We start from the raw sequence: 22142 nt of genomic DNA, 5'->3' as shown, positions 1-22142 counted from the left end.
TTTCCCTTTTTTTTTTTAGTTTTTTATATTATCTTGACCGATACCGACTGATACCAATCGATTTTGAACAATCCAATCCAGATAATATCGGCCGATCCAATCCCGAGATCACAACACCCACCAAAAATCTATTTGTTTACTATTTGATGAAATCAATCTGAAACTTCAAAATAGAAAGCAAACCAAATCAGACCAAAGAAAAAAAAAATTGAGACAAATTTGATCCACTAAACATACCCTGCAAAAAAGTGGTGTAAGAAGTCAAGATGAGAAATGAAAACGAACTTTCCTAGACTTCTTAACTAAGTATATATAACGGGCTTCCTTAGCGTCTCGCTCATCGCATAACAGCTTTGAATGTTGGCTTATCATTCTTTTCCAGTCAGTAATGGAGACTATGAATCATCGTTTTTATTTTATCACTTTGATTGTTTTACTAATCTGCCTTGCTGCATCTTCTCCAGCTTCATCTGCTCGAACCAGCAGTGGATTTCGAGATTATTTCAGCAGTCCCATCACTAGACCGGATCCAAATTTTGTTAAAGTGGAGTATACCGGAGCTCCGGTAACAGATTTTTTGGTTCGTCGGAAGCTTTTAGGTCCTGGGGGTGGTCCAGGTGGTAAGGGACCGAACGGGTTAACTCCATCAACCCCTTAATCTTATTGCTCTCTCTTGTGTACCCTTCTTGGTCGTAAATCCTATGTAAATTAGTTAGATCTTTGAGAATATGTATTTTCTCTAGTATGATACCCTGCTTGTACTCTTAAAAATAAAATAAAGGATCCTTCTATAAGTCACTATGAAAAGTTTATTTCACTATCTTTACTTATCCTCTTAAATTGATTTGATGAATTGAAGTGGATTCGTAGAATATGTAAATTCACCTTTGATGAAATATTTTAGGAAGAACTCTACATCTTCTCCCCCTTCTCCCATTAGATCAGTTTATTGATTAGAAAGAGGCGTTGGGGGGAGGGGAGGGGAGGGGAGGGGCGGGTTGGTGGTGGCGGTGGTGGAAATTTTGATTGATCCATCAAACCAATTATGACTGACCCCATTAAAACTTGGCCCAGTCAAATGTGTTGTTTGCAATCCTGGTTCAAACAAGAATAGCTTCTTTGAATTTGAAACCAGATCGATTTGGTCTCGTCATGTATTTCTTTATTGCCTTCGTTTGTTCACACTTTGTTTACATTCACTTTTAAGTTTCATAATAAACATCATTTGACTTTATTGGATGGATGCATGTCTCGTTTGGCATTTTGGCTAAAGTTGCTCGATCTTGACTATAACATTTTGAGTTATATTCTAGAAAAAGATCTTGTGCAGCTGTGACGGAAGCTGCACAGGTGCAGCACTGCTGAACAGTAAAAACAGGGGTAAGATAGTCATTTTACAGTTGGGTCCCACCTGGGCCCCACATGTGAAATGACCACCTCTCCCGTATTTGAGGTGGTTTTCGTGTTGCACCTGTGCAGCTTTCGTCACAGCTGCACAAGAACCAAGTCCGTTATATTCGTACGTTGGTTCATAATCAGGTCCTTAGTTCCTTCACATACTTGATGAGAGCGTTAATCTAATGTCCCATTACCTTTCACATTTCCAATACAATCATTTATGTGTTCACATTTTCAATACAAACGCGTCAGATAGGATCTATCGGCATTAGGAACCCCCTAAAATGAGCCTGGCCATACTGCATGTGTGGTGCTTGATTGACACATTTCCCATCCTTTGCATTGAGAGGGCACAAAGAGTCATCTCTAGAAGGAAAAAAGGTATAGTTGTCAAATGATGTCCTATGAAACGGAGCTAGACTCTCTATAATAGGGGATAAGGAAATAAATATTATTTTTTGACTGCTCATTGGTTGTGTGACTCGCACTTTTGTGAGGTTAGCATTTTCATTTAAAAATCTGTCACACGGTACCCCGCACATAACTTGCATCACTCTCTGCTGTTCATATGAGGTTTTTCACATGGCAAAAGAAAGCTTTGATATTTGATTGAAAAGTCAATCCATTGACAACTATTGTCCTTTAAATGTGTATTTTAATTAGTCTAATTTAATATAGGCCATATCGTTGAGGTATGTAGATAAGTCATGGTATTAGATTTTTGAAAGTCTTTTTCTTATTGATTTACAATAAAGCTATTATGTAGTCAAATTTTTTGAAAATTTATCCAATGACATACAAGTACGATTACATCGCTTCCTAATATCAAAGTCAACAACTTTATCACGAAAAAAGTCAACAATTTTGTAGAAAAATGGAAATTGCCTCTAAATTCAAAATGCACCCTTTGACTAATGTTCTAACTAGCTAACATCATAATTTAATAATCATGTAATTTTATGGAGTAATTGGATTACAAGTAGACGTTTGTCTTAAGCCTCTATTAAAATGAAAAGGAAAGATACAATAAACTGGTCCTTGACGGTGGACTAATCCCACAAGAGCCCTACTGCGAGGTCAAAAAATAAAAAAGACAAATCCCACAAGAGCCCTACATAGGTAAAGTATGCCAAATACCCAAAGTGCAAGGTGAAAAAAAAAAAAAAAAAAAAAGGAAATCTTGAAAATCACTAGACAAGACATTTTTTTTTTTCATTTACAAAAGAACCTGGTCTCTTTTTTGAAAATTCGAATATCATCGGCACAAAGCATATTGCAAGGGAAAAGATGGCTTCAAGATGATAGTTTCCACTTTCTCAGACACATAGTGCATGTCAGGCCGAGATTGTGGACTCGTGGCTAAACATAAGATTGCTAGCTTCATAACAGACAAGAGTTCTTCAACCATGTCAATCGTGGGAGGGGAGAGTCGTTTGTCCAACACATCTCTCAATATCATCATTTGCTCGGTTGATGGCAATATTGAGTAAGATGGTGATAATAGAGTAGCTATGAGTTCACTTGGATGCCTTCCCATCAATACTTCTAGCGTTAATACCCCAAAGCTATAAACGTCACATTTTTGGGTCACCTTCATCGTGTAGGAAAGCTCTGGAATGCTCGGACAAGTCCGAAAAATATTTAATTAGATATCTAAAACTTAAAATTTAATAGTCAGTAACTCATTAATGGTAAAGAAAGTATCAATTAAATTCAACATTTATTTTATTGGCAGTAACTCAATTTGAAACTTATGATAATGAAAAAAATTCCAAAATTCTGATAAAAATGGCCTGATGGACGAAATCTGATCAATTATAAAGTCCCGCCAAAAGTATTAAATAGAAAAAGAAAATGAAGAATTAGTTATATGATATTAAAAGAAAATATTTCATGCAAGTACTATCTATAAATATCTTTCTTTATAATTAGGGCAATGATGAATTTATTACCTGGTGCAACATATCCACAGGTCCCCGCTTGAGAAGTCCAATTGGATGAATCGGGCTTTAGAAGTCTAGCAGTGCCAAAGTCAGATACACATGGCTCGTATTCTTCATTCAACAAAACATTGTTGCTTGATATATCACGGTGAATGATCTGTGGTGAACAATCATGGTGCATGTAAGACAAAGCATTTGCCACACCTCTAATAACATTGACTCTTTTTGTCCAATCCATTTCTGATGCAAGCTCACTGTTGTTGAGAATCTTAGCCAAGCTTCCTCTCTCAAAATACTCATAAACTAAAAGGGAGTTCTGTGCAAATGAACAAAAACCATATAGTTTCACAATGTTTCGGTGTCTCAGTTTTGTCAATGCACAAATCTCATTTCTAAATGCCTGTATGTTGGCATTTTCAGATTCATCTTGTACTGATTGGTGAAGCTTTTTCACAGCAACTACTTGATTCGTTGACAGTTTTGCTATATATACGCTTCCAAATCCTCCCATCCCAATGCAATATTTTGCATCAAAATCCTCTGTTGCTTCGATAATTTCTTGATATGCTATTCTTCCGTCGTAATTCCATACAGAAAATAAATCCGTATTACGTGGTGTTTCTCTTTGCTTTGTCTCAACAATTCTTCTCCTTTGGTGGACACGAGCCATACAAATAAAAGCAAACAGAAGAAATAGTGAACCTAACAATGGAACCAAGACAGCAATCAGGATTTTGTGATCTGGTTTTCCCTTTTCTCCCTTCGACAGGGATGATTTGCAAGGTTGCAGACCACTTGCATTGCCACACAGTGCTTTGTTGTTTCTTAAATCTTCTATTGTAGCATTTTGAAAGGCTCTGTTGTTTGGAATTGGCCCCTCAAACTCATTGTAAGATATATCAATGGTTGTCAAGCTAGCCATTCCGTCGAATGCAGACAAGATGGTACCTGAAAGTAGATTGTGGGAGAGATTTAACTTTTCCAAGTTCCCTAAAGTTTTGAACTGTGACAGTATCTCTCCACTGAGCCTGTTTTGACTAAGATCCAATAGAAGTTGAAGGTAAACCAGATTGCCAATTTGATAAGGAATGCTTCCATTCAAATTGTTGTTGCTTAAATCCAGATATAATAAGTTGGAGCAGTTCCCTATTTCTTTTGGTATTTGACCACTCAAACTGTTTCTTGACAAGTCAAGATTTGTTAGGCTGTATAGCCTTCCAACTTCTAATGGTAATCTGCCAGAAAGTTGGTTGCCACTGAGACTGAGATTTAGCAAAAATGTCAACTTACCAAATTCCTTAGGAATTTCTCCCACCAGGTAATTTGAAGAAAGGTCAAGAACTCGCAGTTGAGTTAACATTCCAATCTCTGGAGGTATCTTACCAGTAATATTATTCTCAGCCAAATGTAGAGCTTGCAGGTTTTGGCATTGGCCCCAGGTTGATGAAAGTTCACCATACAATTGATTATTGCTCAAATCAATGTAATTCAGCTTCTCATAAACCCCAAAGTCTTCTGATAAATTTGCAGCAAGTTGATTATTTTCGAGTCGAACTCTAAATAAGCTTGTGCAGTTTTTGAATCCTTTTGGAAGAAGACCTATGAAATGGTTGTTAAATGCGGTGAAGTTTTCAAGTGATCTACTCATGCATAGCCCTTGTGGCAGACTACCTGAGAAATGGTTATCTCCCAATTGCAAGTTAGCCAAATTGGTAAGATTTCCTATTTCTTCAGGGATTGGTCCAGAAAATTGATTTTTCAGTAGGTTCAAATTGGTGAGCTTCTTTAGGTTTCCCAAAGTGGAAGGGATGGATCCAGTTAATTGATTGAGAGGCAGTTGTAGGTCAGTCAGACTTGTCAAATTTCCTATTTCTATTGGAATACTACCAGAGAGTTGATTCTGATAGAGAGATAAAATGGTTAGGTTTCTCAAATTACCTAAAGAAACAGGGATTGAACCATTGAGATTGTTCAGAGGTAAGTATAGATCAGTAAGTGATTTCAAATTTCCTATTTCTTGAGGGATGGAACCAACTAGATTATTATCTTCCAGGCTTAACGACTTGAGCTGTGTCAAATTTCCTATTTCCTTGGGAATGGGACCTGAAAATTGATTTCGGTACAGGTATAGAAAGTACAGATCTCTCAACTTACCTAAAGATGCAGGGATTGAACCAATGAGATTGTTTTCATACAAAGAGAGCTCTTGTAGATTGCTCAAATTACCAAGAGATTCAGGTATGAAACCAGAGAGGTTGTTGGAGTACATGGTCAGAGTAGTAAGGTATTTCAATCTTCCCATATTGTAAGGTATCAATCCACTGAAATTATTCTGATCAAGATACAAGATATCAAGAGTGGTAAGTAAGCAGATTTCAGATGGAATTGATCCTGAGAGCTGATTCACAGACAGATCAAGGTAGTTGATAACAGAGAGATTAGCAATGTTGGAGGGAACAGTACCAAGAAGTGTATTATTAGTGAAATCCAGACGTACAAGAGCAGGAAGTGAGGGAAAAGGGAAGTTATTAATCATACCTTGTAAGCCCATACTTGGTAAGTTAATTTGAGTGATGCTTCCCCTTTGACTGCAAGCAATTCCAATCCAACTAATGCAGGGGTCAGATCGCATAGAGGAATTGGTGGAATTAGAACCATCAAGTAGTGTCCATGAATGGAGAACAGATTGGCTATGATTGTTGAGAGTAGATTTCCATTTGAGGAGAGCATCAGCTTGGTCTACAGAAACAGTACTGGTGGAACTCGATGCATTGGAGTAGGAAGAAGCAAGAAGCAAAGTGAAGAACAGGAAGGATAGGAGATTGGAGGAGAGGGAATCCAGACTATCTAGTACAGTACGAATGCAGAAAGCCATGTTTTTGGTTGTGCTCAACGATTGAAGAGCAATGGGAGCTTAAAAAGCATTTGAAATTTTTGATAGAGTAACGCTCTCCTTCCCCTATTTGGGTCCTCTACTGCCGCCTGCTGGTCCTGACTGTGTGCTTCCTCACACAGCCAGGGACGCAATGACCACCTTACCCACTACTCGAGTGCCCTGCCCAACTCAGTTTTATTATGAAGTATGAAATCATTCAAGACCATTTTTTTTTCTTTCTAGAATTAAAAAGTCTTTGGTTTTTAAAGGTGATAGAAAGATGTGGGATCCATGCAAACAGATTGTCTTTGGTCAATAATATTAATCAATTAGAATTGAATAAACTTGTTTTCAAGGGATCAGTTAACCACAAATGTCCTTCCCATTAGTTCCTCTTTCCTCCTAATGCCTGTGATCGTCCGATAGACCACATTTGTTTACATCCATGGAGGCGTGGAGGGTCCTTCTTCATTGACAACCACTGAAAATACACTTTTTTCTGTGCCCAGATTGTCTTAAAGTCTTTGTTTCTTTGAGAACTTTTCTTACTTTCCTTGAGTTATTGTTATATAGATTATTCTTGCTACGTTTCTGTCGCTCAACCCACTCGGTTAGACATCGATTGGTTCCGGGTGGTCTAAGTCTTGGTTTGCTGCTGAGAGAGAGAGAGAGTGTTGTCATAGATAAATGCTAGCCGTGGCTTGTAAAAGTAGAGAGATATGTCATAGACAAATGCTCGCCGTGGCTTGTAAAGGTATAATGCCTACATATTCAAAATATAAAGGGACCCCAATGATTCATAGTGTCGCTCCTAGTGGATTTGGTGATGAAAGTCAAGCCAGTGCATTTTTAATTATGGGTACACCACCCGCGTGCACCCCCGGTGTCAATTCCAGGCCCAGCCCGACAGACCCAACCAAGCCAGTTCTGACCCGGCACGTTTAGTAATTGGGCGGTTCCCGTGTGAAGTCCTAGCCCGTCAGACGCTCGACCAAACCGGTCGATTCCAGTCCCAACCTAGTCCGTCCGGTTCCAACCCGACCCTTTAACATTTTTGAGGCCATATAATATACATATGACACTCTGCAAAAGCAGTTGATACCTTCTACTCCCTTTGGACACCACATATATTTAGGAAAATTATAACATTCTCCTTTGTTTTTTGAAGTATGTCTTGTAACGTAGAGAGATGAGATATTATCATCTTTAAAAATACTCTTAGAAAACCCACATGTTTCATAAACCACAGAAAACAAAAGAAGTGGTTTAGTAGTGGTTTTGGGTTTTGGAAGTGTTGATGGTGATCGCATTTGCATATAAACTGTTCTTGCTTCAACCCTTCACCATAAAAATAAGGTGGTCATTTAATGGACAAGTTACAGAGGCCTAAGACAACCATGTGTACATGTAGTTGTTACTAGTGATGCAACCATTGCTAGAAGAGTGAAACTAGGTCGTCATTAGACCAAAATGGAGCCGTGTGGATATAGCTATTGAGACACAAAAAGAACGAAATCGCAGCTTGGATGAAGTCACGAATCTCACATTTGGAACAAAATCGGGTGCCACACTACTCGGAAATGGCTACACTGTTTAAAGCCCATTTATATTTAAACAGGCCCACAACCCGGTTCTGCACCATTTAAGGCCCGATTATATTACTCGATTATAGCCCGAAGCCTGACCTAACCCGACCGAGCCCGACCAGTCCCGGATTGAATAATTAAATGGTCAGTCACGGTGCAGGCTTTAAGCACCGTGAGGCCCGGCTAGGCCCGACCGAACCCAACCGAGCCCAACCGATTGACACCCCTAGGCGGCACCAATGGTCGACGGGACATCATATAGGAGGGGCATGAGAGTTATTTCTGAGGAGAGAGAGAGAGAGAGGGGGGGGGGGGAAAGGGCGGTAACATATGGACATATGGTATACCAACAATGTGCTCAGCCTTGTCCCTAGAAAGATAATATACATATACCCATATAATACGCAAATTTACTAACTAAGATATTCAATCCCACCTACTTTATTGACGATGTTTCTTATCAATTTTCTTTCCCCATAGTACTTTCGATAGATGACCTACAATAATTAAGCCAAAATTACGTATAACAGTACACTCTCTTCAACCAATCTAATCTTATCTAATGCTAGTTTGTGTTTAGTTGGAATAAACCTTTTGAATATGCTTTCACCTCACTTTTGTGAGGTTTAGTAAGAAGTCAAGATGACAAATGAACATTATTGGAAAAGTTTTCTTCCACTTGTAGAGTAGGGTTCATGCACCATCCTAGGGTGAGGACTTTGTGTGCACTTTACAAAGCGGGGGTGGGGGTGGGGGTGGGGGTGTAATAAAAAGTCTGTCTTTTTCCAAGACTTCTTAACCATGCTTATAAACGGCCTTCCTTTTTAGCTTCTTTCTCACGGTGTAAGAGCATTGTAATAAGCTGGCTTATCATCCATTGCCTGTCCTTGCAAGTAATGGCAACTCTGAATCGTTTCTATTTTATCTCTTTAATTGTTTTATCAATCTGTCTTGCATCTTCTCTAGCTTCATCTGCTCTACCCAGTAATGGCTTTCAAGATCATCTCACCAGTCCCAACACCAAATTGGTTCCTGTGAAGCTTTTAAATGCAGGTTCCGGGAGTGGTCCAGGTCGTGGTGGGCCGAACGGCTTGTTAAGGAATCGCACGCGCCCTTAATCTTTGTTCTCTCTGAGCTTAATTTGAGTCATCTGCTACTTGTTCCATAAATTAAGGTTTCAATTGGTATTTTCTTTAGTAAGGTACTATATATATATATATATATGATTGTACTCAAAGAGAAAAATAAAAATAAAGATTTTCCTTCTCTATGAATCTTTATATATAGTGACACACTCACTTCAAATTGGAGATTAGAGATTAGAGATTCAAAGGAGAGCTCTGACACTTGTTGAATTCGTAGCAAAATTTCAAGCCCAAAAGGTAATTTGGGTATTTTCTATTCTTTGGGTTTATCTATGGACATCTAGGCTTTAGGGTTTTTCTGGATATTCCAAAATTTCATATTTTTTAGAACTGTTATGAATTGAATTTTCAGACTGTTCTCTCTATTTTGGGACTATGCTATCGATGATCCAATTTTAACGAACTAAATACCGACGGAATCATTTTTCCAAGTACTATCCAATGATATGGAAATTAGATGCAAATTCTACCGGGAACACAATCAGAATTGTGCCCAAAACGAGGAATCCACAAAACGATTCACATAAAATAATTGCCAAACAACATTGTCTTGGCACGAAAGTGTAAATTAAGGCATAAAATGATAAAACAAATTTATCTTAGAAGTTTGAGTTAATTTTGAAAAAGTTTAGGTCACCTGAATTATACCAGCAGGGGCAAAATTTTCATTTTTCACCGTGCAATCTTTGAGAATAGTGTCAAACTCGATTCATCATTATCTCAAGGGTTCTCTAGGGTGACAAAAATAAGGTATCTACAAAATGTTAAAGGCCCAAGGGAAAAGGAACACTTAGCTGCAAGGGAGGGGTACATAATGCTAGCACCCTCCCTCTCTCTCTCTCTTCTTCATATAAAATGACTTCGCTGCCCTCCTATGTATGAAACCTTTTTGTCGCACCTCTTTGGTGGCCTCCTTTATGCGCCTTGCTTAGAAAAACCCTCTCCGAAAGCCTAAACGCATGTCCACAAAGCAACAAATATCCCATTGTCATCATAAAATTTTGATTGATAAATATACTCTTCCTTTGTAAGTGGAACTCAAAACAACAGACCAAGTTGAAGTAAGTTGGGGTGGTCACTTAACTACAATGGGCCTAACATAACCCACCGGAGAGCCCATATGTAATTGGTCTATTTGTTTTCTCTGCCCTTCAGTTTAGATAATGATTTGGGGAAGACGGGGTGGGTGGTGGTGGTGGTATTGGGTATGTAATAGAAGATAATGATCTGAGGAAGATGAGGGTATTTTGGTATTTTAAATTTTAGCAAATAGGTCAGGGCAATTAGGTCTTTTCAAAATTTTAGAAGAGATAGAAGAAAGGGTATTTTGGTCATTTTTTAGCATTTAACATATGGTGTGGACTTAAATGGCATTAGGGGGGTAAAGCAGGGGTGGTACGTGGAATATTAAGGAGTGGTACGTGGACTTATCAGAAGCTTAGGGGGGTACAAGGAATATTGGGTGCATTACAGGGGGGTACATGTACTTTACCCCAAAAAAAAAAAGTTCAAGTGATCACTTAACTAAAAGTTGGGTAACGAAGTTTTTGGTTCCTCGGAAGAAAAAGAAGATAGCTTTTCCTCCACTCGGAAAGTAGAGTTCAACAACGATCTAGGTTAGGGGTGTCAATTTAGGATAGAATCAGAAACTGAAACCAATCCGGATCTACAGGAATCGGAACTGGACCACCTAATAGCTTATTGGGACGGATCTGATCTTAGTGATGTACTATTGGTCTGGGTCTCCCAATGGTTCCAGAACCGATAGCCCATTAAGGACCCGGTGGCATCAGAACCGTTGGAACCGGATGATATGTAAACAAATCGAATAGGAAATTAGAAATCTAAAACCCTAACCTATTAACAGTATTACTTTGCTTGGGACTTTAAGTGACGCTTTTTTGTTGCACTTTAAGTTATCAATATACGAGTTGAGTTTGAAATGAAAATCATGAACTCTTAAAGTTGTCTAGTTATTTGTATACACATCAATGTCTTTATTTTGGGTTCTAGAAGACTACATCTATGTATGATGATGCTCTCGGTTTTCTATAGTAACTCTCATTGTTCTTGTTTTGCACTCAATAATGTTTGGAACCGATTAGGAACCGGAACTGGACCACCATTAGTTAACGGTCTTGGATCTCAAATTTGGATCCGGTAAGCTTATTGGTCCGGTTATGGATTTGACACCTTAGAGCCAGAATCGCTAACAATCCGGACCAATTGACACTCCTAATCCGGGCGCACAAAGTCCACATCAGGTCCCTATTAAGGATAAGGAAGATTTAAATTTAAATTCAAATTTAAATTCAAAAGCCATCAACGGATTGCATGTTCATAGAGTCAAGGGTTATCCCATGCAAACTGCACACGACTTATCCTCTTCCTACTTCTTCTCTTCATCACCTTGTATATAGGAGTTTTGATTCCACTCAAACTCCATCTCTCTTGTTATTTCAAATTCAAAATACAAAGTGTAAAACGGCTCTCACATGTGATATAAAAATATAGCACACCGTAGATGATCAATCACGGTGAATTATCTTCAAAGGCTTATCCTGGGTTTATCTCTTATCCTCTTATCTTCTCTAACCTATCTTCTTATCTTTACATGGTATACAGAGCCTAAGACCAACGTCCCAAGCCATCATGACTTCTTCAGATGCCTCCACCACCACTGCCTCCTCCACTCCATTGGTGATTTCTCCAACAAATATCGTTCAATTGCTGCCAATCAAGCTTGAACGATCCAACTACCTTCTCTGGAAGTCCCAATTTCTCCCACTTCTTCATGCCCATGATTTGTTTGGATATGTCGATGGGAGCTTTCAATGCCCACCTCCAACATTGCCACCCTCTAATGCTGCCGAGCCATCCTCTCCAACCGAGAACCCAGCCTATGGATCTTGGAGACGCCAAGATCAGATCATACTCTCTTGGATCATCTCTTCATTAATTGAAAATTTGATGGCTCACATTATTGGCTTCACCACCTCTCATGCTGCTTGGAAAACCCTGGAACGCTTGTATGCCTCTCATTCACAGGCTCGTGTGATGCAACTCAGGTACCAGCTGCTGCAGATAAAGAAAGGCACCAGCTCCATGGCCAATTATCTTCAAAAGGTGAAGGAATTGGTTGCCAATCTTGCTACCGCCTCCCATCCAGTTACCGATTCAGATGTCATCTTGAGTATCCTCAAAGGATTAGGCAATGAGTATGAATCCTTTGCCACATCAATCACTACACAGATTGACCCTCTTAGTCTTGATGATTTCACTGGCCTCCTTCTAAGCCAGGAAATTCTCAAGGAACAGAGATCCCCGATATTGGATCTACCAACTGTTGAGGCTAATGTTGCTGCCACCACTCCTACCCTTGCGGTGCCTACATCAAATAATAACTCTAACAGGGGGAGGAACAACTACTACATACGTGGACGTGGTAGGGGTCGCTCTTATTATCCGAATCAGTCACGACAGAATAATGCCTCTCTATGCTAGATCTGTCAACGTGGCTATTATTCAGCTCTCTACTGTTATAATCGATATAACCCTAGCTTCCAGGCACCTGCGGCTTCAGCTCCATCCACTCCACCAGAGGCAATCCTTGCAACTCCCACGGCATCTTATGACGCTTCCTGGTATCCTGACTCAGGTGCTTCACACCATTTGACATCTGATTTAGGAAATATGCATATTCACAACCCATATAATGGTTCTGATCAGGTCAAAGTTGGTAACGGTGCAGGTTTGGCCATAACTCATACTCGCAGCTCTTCTTTTTCTTTATCTTCTCGCAAATTTCACCTTCATGATGTCTTGCATGTTCCCAAAATAACCAAAAATCTATTGTCTGTTATTAAATTCACTGCTGACAATGATGTTGTTTTAGAATTTCACCCTTCTTGTTGTTTTGTGAAGGACCCTCGAACGGGGAAAATTCTCATCAAAGGAACGAATAAAGATGGTCTTTATCGTCTTCCCACAACAGCAGTGTCTTCCTCTAATTCCAATAATCAGCCCAGTGTCTACATTGGTGAACGTACTTCCAAGTCTGTCTGGCATGACCGCCTTGGTCACCCTTCTTCTAGCATTTTGAATCTTGTTATTCATAATTCTAAATTGCCAGTATTTTCTACTGCTACTAGTTCTATTTGTTGTTCTTGTCAAATGGGAAAGTCCCATAAGTTGTCTTTTGCATTGAATAAATCTACTGCTTGTAAGCCTTTCAAATTGATTCATTCTGATATATGGGGACCTGCACCAATACCATCGGTCCAAGATTATGCCTACTATATATCTTTCATTGATGATTTTAGTAGATATACCTAGATCTTTCCCTTAGTACAACGATCAAAAGCTTTAAAAATATTTAGCCAGTTCTGTGCTTATGTGGAAAATTATCATAACTGCAAAATTATTAATTTTCAATTTGATGGTGCTGGTGAATATAAATATTTTGATGACTTTCTCCATAAAAAGGGAATAGTGCACAGGTACTCTTGCCCTCAAACTTCCGAACAAAATGGAAGGGCAGAACGCAAGCACCGCCATGTAGTGGAAACAGGGTTGTGTCTCATGGCACATGCATGTGTACCTAGGCAAATGTGGGTTTCAGCCTTTGACACTGCAGTCTAGTTGATAAATAGGCTCCCCACTTTGGTGTTAAAAAAACAAGTCTCCTTTTCAAATGCTCTTCAAGGCAGATCTGGATTACACACTGATGTGAACGTATGAGTGTGCTTGCCATCCTTAGTTAAGGCCATACAACAAGCACAAGTTAGAAAACAGATCAACTCAGTGTATTTTTCTTGGGTATAGTGACTCACACAAAGGCTACAAATGTTACAACAGGGAGAATGGGAAGACCTACATTTCAAGACATGTAATTTTTGATGAGATGTTGTTTCCTTATAAAGCATCTCAAGTAATATGTACACCTTCCCCCCTATATCTCCCAACCCCACATTTATCAACACTGATGTAATCTTTCCCTGCCCCCCTCCCCATAGAGAATATAGGGCTGTAATTTTCCCACCCCTAGCTCGAGTCAAGCACCAACCACCCTTGGTAGGACTGTACAAAGCACCTAACAAGCCTCTCCACTAGTGCCGCAGCCTATTGGTTCCTCACACATCCATACAGATGACCAAGCTCAGCCCACCGTGAATCCACCTAATCCAATTCAGCCCATGGTAACCCAGCCCATAACATCAACCCAACCGTCACCTATTTTGGGCCCAAACCACAATTCTCACCATATGGTGACACGGTCAAGGGCTGGAACCTCAAAGCCAGTCAAAAATTGAACCTTCTTGCCACAAGACACCCCTTACCACAAGCTCTCCTATCCACCATACCAACCCAAGAAGAGGAACCCACATCCTACACGGCTGCCAAGAAAGATCCAAAGTGGAGAATGGCTATGAGTGAGGAGTTTGATGCTCTAATGCATAATGGCACATGGAAGCTTATCCCCCCCCTCCCCATCCTACAATGTGGTTGGAAATAAGTGGGTGTTTGGAATCAAAAGAAATGCTGATGGAACTGTCTTAAGATACAAGGCCCGCCTTGTAGCAAAGGGCTTTACCCAACAAGAAGGGATCGATTACTTCGATACCTTTAGCCCAGTGGTCAAACCAACCACCATTAGAACAGTCATCTCCTTAGCAATATCTAGAGGGTGGGTGCTCCGTCAACTAGACATCCAAAATGCCTTTTTGAATGGAACTCTAGAAGAGCAAGTTTACATGACTCAACCACAGGGTTTTGTTGACCCAGCCCGACCAAATTGTATTTGTCATCTCCAACGTGCCTTGTATGGTCTCAAACAAGCACCACAGGCATGGGCTCATAGGCTTGGCTCCTTCTTGGTGACCCTTGGTTTTCAGTCCTCTAAAGCAGATACATCCTTGTATGTTCGCAAAAGAAATGGGCTACACATATACATCCTGATCTATGTTGATGACATAATCATCACAAGAACAACGGCACAAGAAGTTCAGAGTGTTATACTTCAACTACCAAAAGAGTTTGCTATCAAAGATCTTGGAACCCTACATTATTTTCTTGGTATAGAGGCCACAAGATCCTCTCAAGGACTATACCTCTCTCAAACCAAGTATGCCCTAGATCTTCTAAAAAGGACAAACATGGACGCAGCTAAGCTTATGCCCACACCAAGCTCAACCACCCATCTCTCCAAGACAAGTGAGGATACTTTCTCAGACCCAACTCTTTACAGAAGCACTGTTGGCGCCTTGCAATATTTGACCTTGACCAGACCAGATATATCTTATTCAGTTAACAAGGTTTGTCAATACATGCATTCACCAACAACGGAGCACTGGATTGCAGTCAAACGCATACTGCGTTATATAAAGGACACACTAGACCTTGGCATTTGTTTATGTGTATCCTCATCATTACAACTCAGTGCATATACGGATGCGGATTTGGCTGGTTGTTCTGATGATCGTCGCTCTACAGGCGGCTACTGCATATATCTGGGGGATAACCTTGTCTCTTGGAGTTCCAAGAAGCAACACACAGTTGCAAGATCGTCTACTGAGTCTGAGTACAAAGCCTTGGTCAATGCTTCAGCTGAACTAATATGGGTGTAACAACTATTAGTAGATCTTGGTGTCTCAAGTCCAGTGCCGATATTATACTGCGACAACATTGGAGCAACATATCTAGCGACAAATCCATTGTTTCATGCCAGAACAAAGCATATAGAGATAGATTACCACTTTGTTCGTGAACAGGTAGCAGCCAAAACTCTCTCTGTACGCTTTGTTCCAAGCCAAGATCAGATTGCAGATATTATGACCAAAGGTTTTCTAGGGCCACGATTTCGTGCTCTACGTGCCAAGCTCACGGTCGTGGACCGACCGCTTTGCTTGAGGGGGCGTATTAAGGATAAGGAAGATTTAAATTCAAATTTAAATTCAAAAGCCATCAACGGATTGCATGTTCATAGAGTCAAGGGTTATCCCATGCAAACCGCACACGGCTTATCCTCTTCCTACTTCTTCTCTTCTGCACCTTGTATATAGGAGTTTTGATTCCACTCAAACTCCATCTCTCTTGTTATTTCAAATTCAAAATACAAATGTAAAACGGCTCTCACATGTGATATAAAAATATAGCACACCATAGATGATCAATCTTGGTGAATTATCTTCAAAGGCTTATCCTGGGTTTATCTCTTATCTTCTCTAACCTATCTTCTTATCTTTACAGTCCCCACATGAGGACGATGGGGACAGATCTGGACCCTCCATGTGCAACCACAACCCATGGGAGTCTAGATCTGTCCCCATAGGGGGAATTTGTCAAACTCGCGTGCACTTGACCAATGCGGGAGTGTAAGAAATCAAGATGATAAAGGAACCGTAATTTCCAAAATTGTTAGCTAGCCATGCTTATAAATGGCCTTCCTTTTTAGCTTCTTTCTCAGCGTGTAACAGCTTTGTACGCTGGCTTATCATCATCCTTAATTTGCAAGTAAATATGGCAACTCTCAATCGTTTTTATTTTATGATCACTTTGATTGTTTTATCAGTCTGTCTTGTTGCATCTTCTTCTTCTTCTTCTTCTCCGGCTTCATCTGCTAGACCCAGCAATGGATTTGGAGCTTATCTCACCAATCCCAGCACCAAACTGGATCCCGAGATTTTTAACTCCGAAGCTCTGGTAACAGAGATTTTGATTCATCGGAAGCTCTTAAATCAAGGTCCCGGAACAGGTCTAGATCCTGGGTCAATAAACGGCTCGTTGGCTCGTCGCATTCCCCCTTCATCTTAATTCTATCGTGCGTGCCCGCCACTTCTGGTTGTAAATCCTACATAATTAATAATGTTGAGTTTTGAGTTTATTAATAAATTTCTGGTAGTCTATCCCACATGGTTCATAAGGTAAGCATATGTTTCAATAGGTATTTTCTTTAGTAAGATATTATGTTTGTACTCTGAAAAATAAATAAATAAAAGGAAAGACTTTTTTTTATTCAACCATCTGTCTTATTTTTGTCATTTATATGGGGAGGGTGGGTATTTATGGAAATAAAATAAACATATGATTGACTTTAAGGGTAACAAAAGTAAGGTGTCTATATATAGAATTAGAATGTTAAAGGCCCAAGGGAAAAGGAACACATAGCCGCAAGGGAGGGGTACATAATGCTAGCACCCTCTCTCTCTTCTTCATATAAAATGACCTTGCTGCCCTCTTATGCATGAAACCTTTTTGTCGCACCTCTTTGGTGGCCTCCTTTATGCGCCTTGCTCAGAAAAACCCTCTCTGAAAGTCTATACTCATGGATCCATAAAGCAACAAATACTCCATTGTCATCATAAAATTTTAAATGATAAATATACCCATCCTTTGTAAGTAGAACTCAAAACAAGAGAGCAAGGTGAAGTAAGTTGGGGTGGTTACTTAACTACAGTGGGCCTAACATAACCTACCGGAGAGCCATATGTATTTGATTTCTCTTCCCTTCAATTAAGGGGAGTGGACTCCCCAAGCAAACGATCTCGTGCCTTTTTTTTAATTTGTTGGGATTTTTTTTTTTTTTGGGGGGGGGGGGGGGTTGTTCAGGGAGAGTACTCTAGACCTCAAAATAAAGAGAACCATAGCCACACCCATTTGATCAACAATTAATACCCTCACCTGAAAATTACATTCTCAAACACTATCTATATGAACTTGTGTGGTAATCAGTGGTGCCCCGTCATGTTCCAGTTGTCAAAATATTTGTATCAACACAAATTTTGTGTATGAAATAAAACACTAAACCTCCAGGGATTCCTTCGTAAATCTTGTGACATACTCCCTGAGGGACACCCTTGGATTCTGTACCACGTTCAATAAGTTGACTGTGGTTTTCTTCTATTTGACGCTGTTTTGGAAATGGGTGACAAACTACTCGTAGAATTCTGCGAAGGTGTTTATTGATCGGGGCTTAAGCCTTGAGAACCATGAAGTGGTCGTACCTTTGAGGGATGCCGGGAAAGCTCAGCAAGAGATGACCTCTGGATCCACCATACAAGGTCATCATCCTAATGAAGTAGTTGATGTGATCGTTGGGGTCCGTGGTTCCACTGTAGAGTTCGAAGGTAGGTAACCTGAATATCAAGGGGAGAGATGCGCTTATGATTTCTGCTGAGAATGGATGTTGGCCTGGTATGGAGTGTGTTTCGCCTTTCGTCTGCTTCTTCAATCCTTCCAAATTCTCGTCCAATTCTTGGAGTCTTTTATATAGCTCCTCATCATGTGACTATCCGCCACGCTTGGTTGCGCGTTCACTGTGATCCTGCTCTCGACCCCTCTTTGATGTTTCCTCCCGCAGTGAGTTTTGACGTGATGGCGAGTAGTCACGACGTGAGGAGCCTTGATGTGAATGTGAGGGACTTTCTTCACGATATGTCCGACTTGGCTTTGGTGTGCCACTTCCTCCTAGTCGCCCTTAGAATACTGATCTTCTGATCGAACCGTCCTGATTAGGTTCCACCGATCTATGCGTCGACGAGCCCCCATGTTCTAATCGGATCGGCAGATCCGCGGTTCTCACAGGATGATGTGAAGGATTTCCTTGCTGATGGGTCAAACTTGCGCGTCTCGTGAGTCTCTTCGATCTTTCACCTTCAGGGAGTGACCTCCTAGGGTTTTTCTCCTGTCGAGGGATCGGTTTTGTCCTCGGCAGTGGCACCACCCTCTTGTGGGAAGTCACTCGCCGCCTCAAATAATCCTGAAAAAGGTTTTGATCCTTGAATCTCTCTATAAGTCATTAATCGACCCATAGTTTTTGGCGCGATTGGCCACGGGTTGCTCGGGAGAGATGAGCGCCCCGCTCTTGTCAAAGCTAATCATGAACTCATTGAGATTTACTCACGTCGCGATGGGTTGCGTGCTCATTCTCACGGGCTCTTCGTCTCTTGGAGTTCATGATTATTGGCTTTTGACGAGAGCTCTCCGGTGGTGGCGTCTCATTCCTCTCCCTCGAGCGTTAGTGGAGGGAGCAACCTTACCCCGTGGTGCCATTGAATGCTTGAGGAAGCGAGCTAGTAGAAACATTAGCTAGCGTCGTTCCCACAGACGGTGCCAATCTGTTGCTTCAGAAAATCTCTGGTAGGTCCTTCAGGTGCCGCAATCTGCAAAAGGACGTCAGGGACAAGGGATAATCGGTGTGGTTCCGGGTTAGGACTCTCCGATGCCTAAGTTAGATCTATCTCAGCAACAGATGAATTTACTGGAATTCAAGATGAGTGATGGGTTGGAATACTTGAGTATTTATAGTTGAGTATGGCGGTGTGGAGAGTCCTCATCGGTGATGAATGTTCTACGCAGGGTAGATCATCACGTAGTAGAGTTGTATTTGGAATAGCTCCTTGTGAGATGTAGAGTCCTAGTAGGGAAGAGGTTCCCTAAGCGTCCTCTTCCCGTGTTGAGTTTGGTTGGGCTTATACCTCTTTGGGACAGTCCTCCCTTTGGTATACCTCCAGTTACAATCTTTTAGTGATAGGATAATGTATATCTTGTCGATGACGTCATGGTTGGACCCCGTGGCTTGCATGGTAGACTTGGCCTCGGGGGTGGCCTCTTGGGTTGCCGAACTAGTTCTGTCATGGCCGGGCTTGAGCTGGCCTCCTCTTTGGGTTAGGACACATGGCATCTCGGGATTGGCCCATATATTTTTGGTTTATCACTTCCACTTCAGAATTATATTACCACGAAGATTCCAGAATCATTTGGATTTGAAGTTCAGCTACAGAAGATACAGTGAATTTGAACTCTGAACCCACTGTCTGAATTGGCTATTTGGGCTTCTCTAATCTTTTGTCCCCCACCCTCTTTCCCCAACCCCCAAAGTCAAGGTCTCTGATCATATACAATGTCAGTTTTTGAGATCTGTGTAGGTTTGAACCAGAAAATATATGGTATGATTTTGATCTTTAGTGCTCTCTCTGTCTAACACAAATATATCTACACACATATGTACATAAAAAAAATGAAAAAGGGAAAAACATGATGTCGGTATTTTTATGGTTGTGGGGTACTTTTGAAGGATCTGATGGGGAAGAAGCTCAAGCTCAGTCAACTCCGGCAGGGATATCTTAGTACCTCATAGTAAATGGGATCTCTCTCTATGTGTTGCACTGGTGTAGATGGATGGTAAATGTACAAGAGCAAGATCCCTTTGTACGATGGGTTGCAAGTTGCAAAGAGAGGCATAGAGAGAGGACAAACCCAAGGGGTGGGGCCAGAGGGTGGATGCAGGGCCGAGGAAGAGAGTATCGTGAGAAGGGAGGGAGGTAACATGTGGATCGAATAGTCCCAGCAAGGATGTCCCACTAAGATTTGGGAGTTGCAGAGGATGCCCTTAAGATAAAAAGGGTAAAAAGTTGAGAGGGGGGAGGAGAGAGACCGGTGTTGATAACCGGTTAATAGAAGGGTAATTTTGCCATTTCAAAATAACTGGGGAGAAAAAGAGGTAAGAGTTCTCTTTTTTGGGGGTATCAGAGATAAAACCTTTGACAGGAGAGTTTGCGTAAATATTTTGACAAGGGAGTTTGAGTAAATAGAATGCAAGTTCTTTCTCTCTCACGTCATACCATGGTTCGTAATCTCGGATCAAAATCGATCGAGATCGATCCCGAGATTAGACCGATCCAGCAAGGTTTAATTGAATCATTTTCTGGATCATCCAAAAGGCTTCAATTTAGATAGACATGAATACCTCTTCATCAAATAAAAAATATCAACTTATTACACACTGGTCAGCCCCTGGAGCAGCCAAACATCTAATGCCATCGGGGAACATTGGGGTCAACATTTAGATTTTTATATGATTAGTACGGAGGTTTGAGACTTGGTATTTTTTTGGCTATGGTATGCCTCGTATATTTTATATAGGACATTTGATGTCATAAGTTGGTAGGACATTAAAAGTCAAAGTAAATTCCAAATTAAGTGATGTAGTTCAAATTATTAGCATCTCGCCGGTAAGATGTACAACTCACCGGTGAGATACGAAAGAAATTTTATTTAGAATCCAAACACCTCCGAACACTATCACGCAAAGGCATCAATTCAGGTAGACATGAATACATCTTCATCAAATAAAAAACATCAACTTATTGCACACTGGTTAGCCCCTGGAGCCCCCAAACATCCAATGCCACTCAGGAAAATTGGGGCTAACAGTTAAATTTTTATATGATTAGTACAGAGGTTTGAGACTTAGTATTTTTTTGACCATTTTATGCATCGCATATTTTATATAGGACATTTGATGTCATAAGTCAGTAGGGCATTAAAAGTCAAAGTAAATTTCAAATTAAGTGATGTAGTTCAAATTATTAACATATCGCCTGCAAGATATACAACTCACCGGCGAGATACGAAAGATATATTTTTTTTAGAAGGAAACACCTCTGAACACTGTCACACAAAGGCTTCAATTCAGATAGACATGAATACCTCTTCATTAAATCAAAAGCATCAACTTATTGCACACTGGTCAGCCCTTAAAGCCCCCAAACATCCAATGCCACCCGAAAAAATTGAGGCCAGCATTTAGGTTTTTATATGATTAATACGAAGGTTTGAGACTTAGTATATTTTTTATTATGGTATGCCTCGTATGTTTTATATGGGACATTTGATGTTATAAGTTGGTAGGCCCAAACATCCAATGCCACCTAAGAAATTTGGGTCCAACATTTAGGTTTTTATATTATTAGTACAGAAGTTTGAAACTTGGTATTATTTCAGCCATATATGCCTCATACATTTTATATGAGAAATTAAATGTCATAAGTCAGTATGGCATTAACAGTCAGAGTAAATTTCAAATTAAGTGATGTTGTTCAAATTGATAGCATCTTGCTGGTAAGATGTAAATATCACCGGCGATAAGCGAAAGAAAATTTTTTTAGTTGGCAAGCATCTCCGAACACTGTCACAGAACAACTTTAATTATGGCAGACATGAATATTTCTTCATCAAATCAAAAGCATCAACTTATTGCACACCGGTCAGCCCCTGGGGTCCCCAAACATCCAAGGCCACCCAAGAAAATTGGGGCCAACATTTAGGTTTTTATATAATTAGTACGGAGGTTTGAGACTTTGTATTTTTTCGATCATGGTATATATGTCTCGTACATTTTATATGCTACATTTAT

The 22142-nt window shown here is 40.3% G+C and overlaps 1 protein-coding gene across 1 annotated transcript; it reads right to left on the bottom strand.

The window, feature by feature from the left end:
* Nucleotides 1-2612: 2612 nt before the first annotated feature.
* Nucleotides 2613-20166, bottom strand: LOC122645618 (MDIS1-interacting receptor like kinase 2-like). Its single transcript, XM_043838930.1, has 4 exons — nucleotides 20160-20166; nucleotides 17783-17785; nucleotides 3351-6184; nucleotides 2613-3009 (listed from the first exon to the last, which is right to left on the bottom strand). Exons 3-4 carry the CDS (start codon nucleotides 5971-5973, stop codon nucleotides 2654-2656), a joined length of 2979 nt encoding a protein of 992 aa, XP_043694865.1. The 5' UTR covers nucleotides 5974-6184; nucleotides 17783-17785; nucleotides 20160-20166; the 3' UTR covers nucleotides 2613-2653.
* Between the last annotated feature and the right edge of the window lie 1976 nt (nucleotides 20167-22142).

This window comes from Telopea speciosissima, chromosome 11 (genome assembly GCF_018873765.1).
Source record: "Telopea speciosissima isolate NSW1024214 ecotype Mountain lineage chromosome 11, Tspe_v1, whole genome shotgun sequence".
Taxonomy (NCBI): Eukaryota; Viridiplantae; Streptophyta; class Magnoliopsida; order Proteales; family Proteaceae; genus Telopea; species Telopea speciosissima.
The sequence above is the reverse complement of the archived record's forward strand: the minus strand, read 5'-3'. Positions and strand labels throughout refer to the sequence as shown.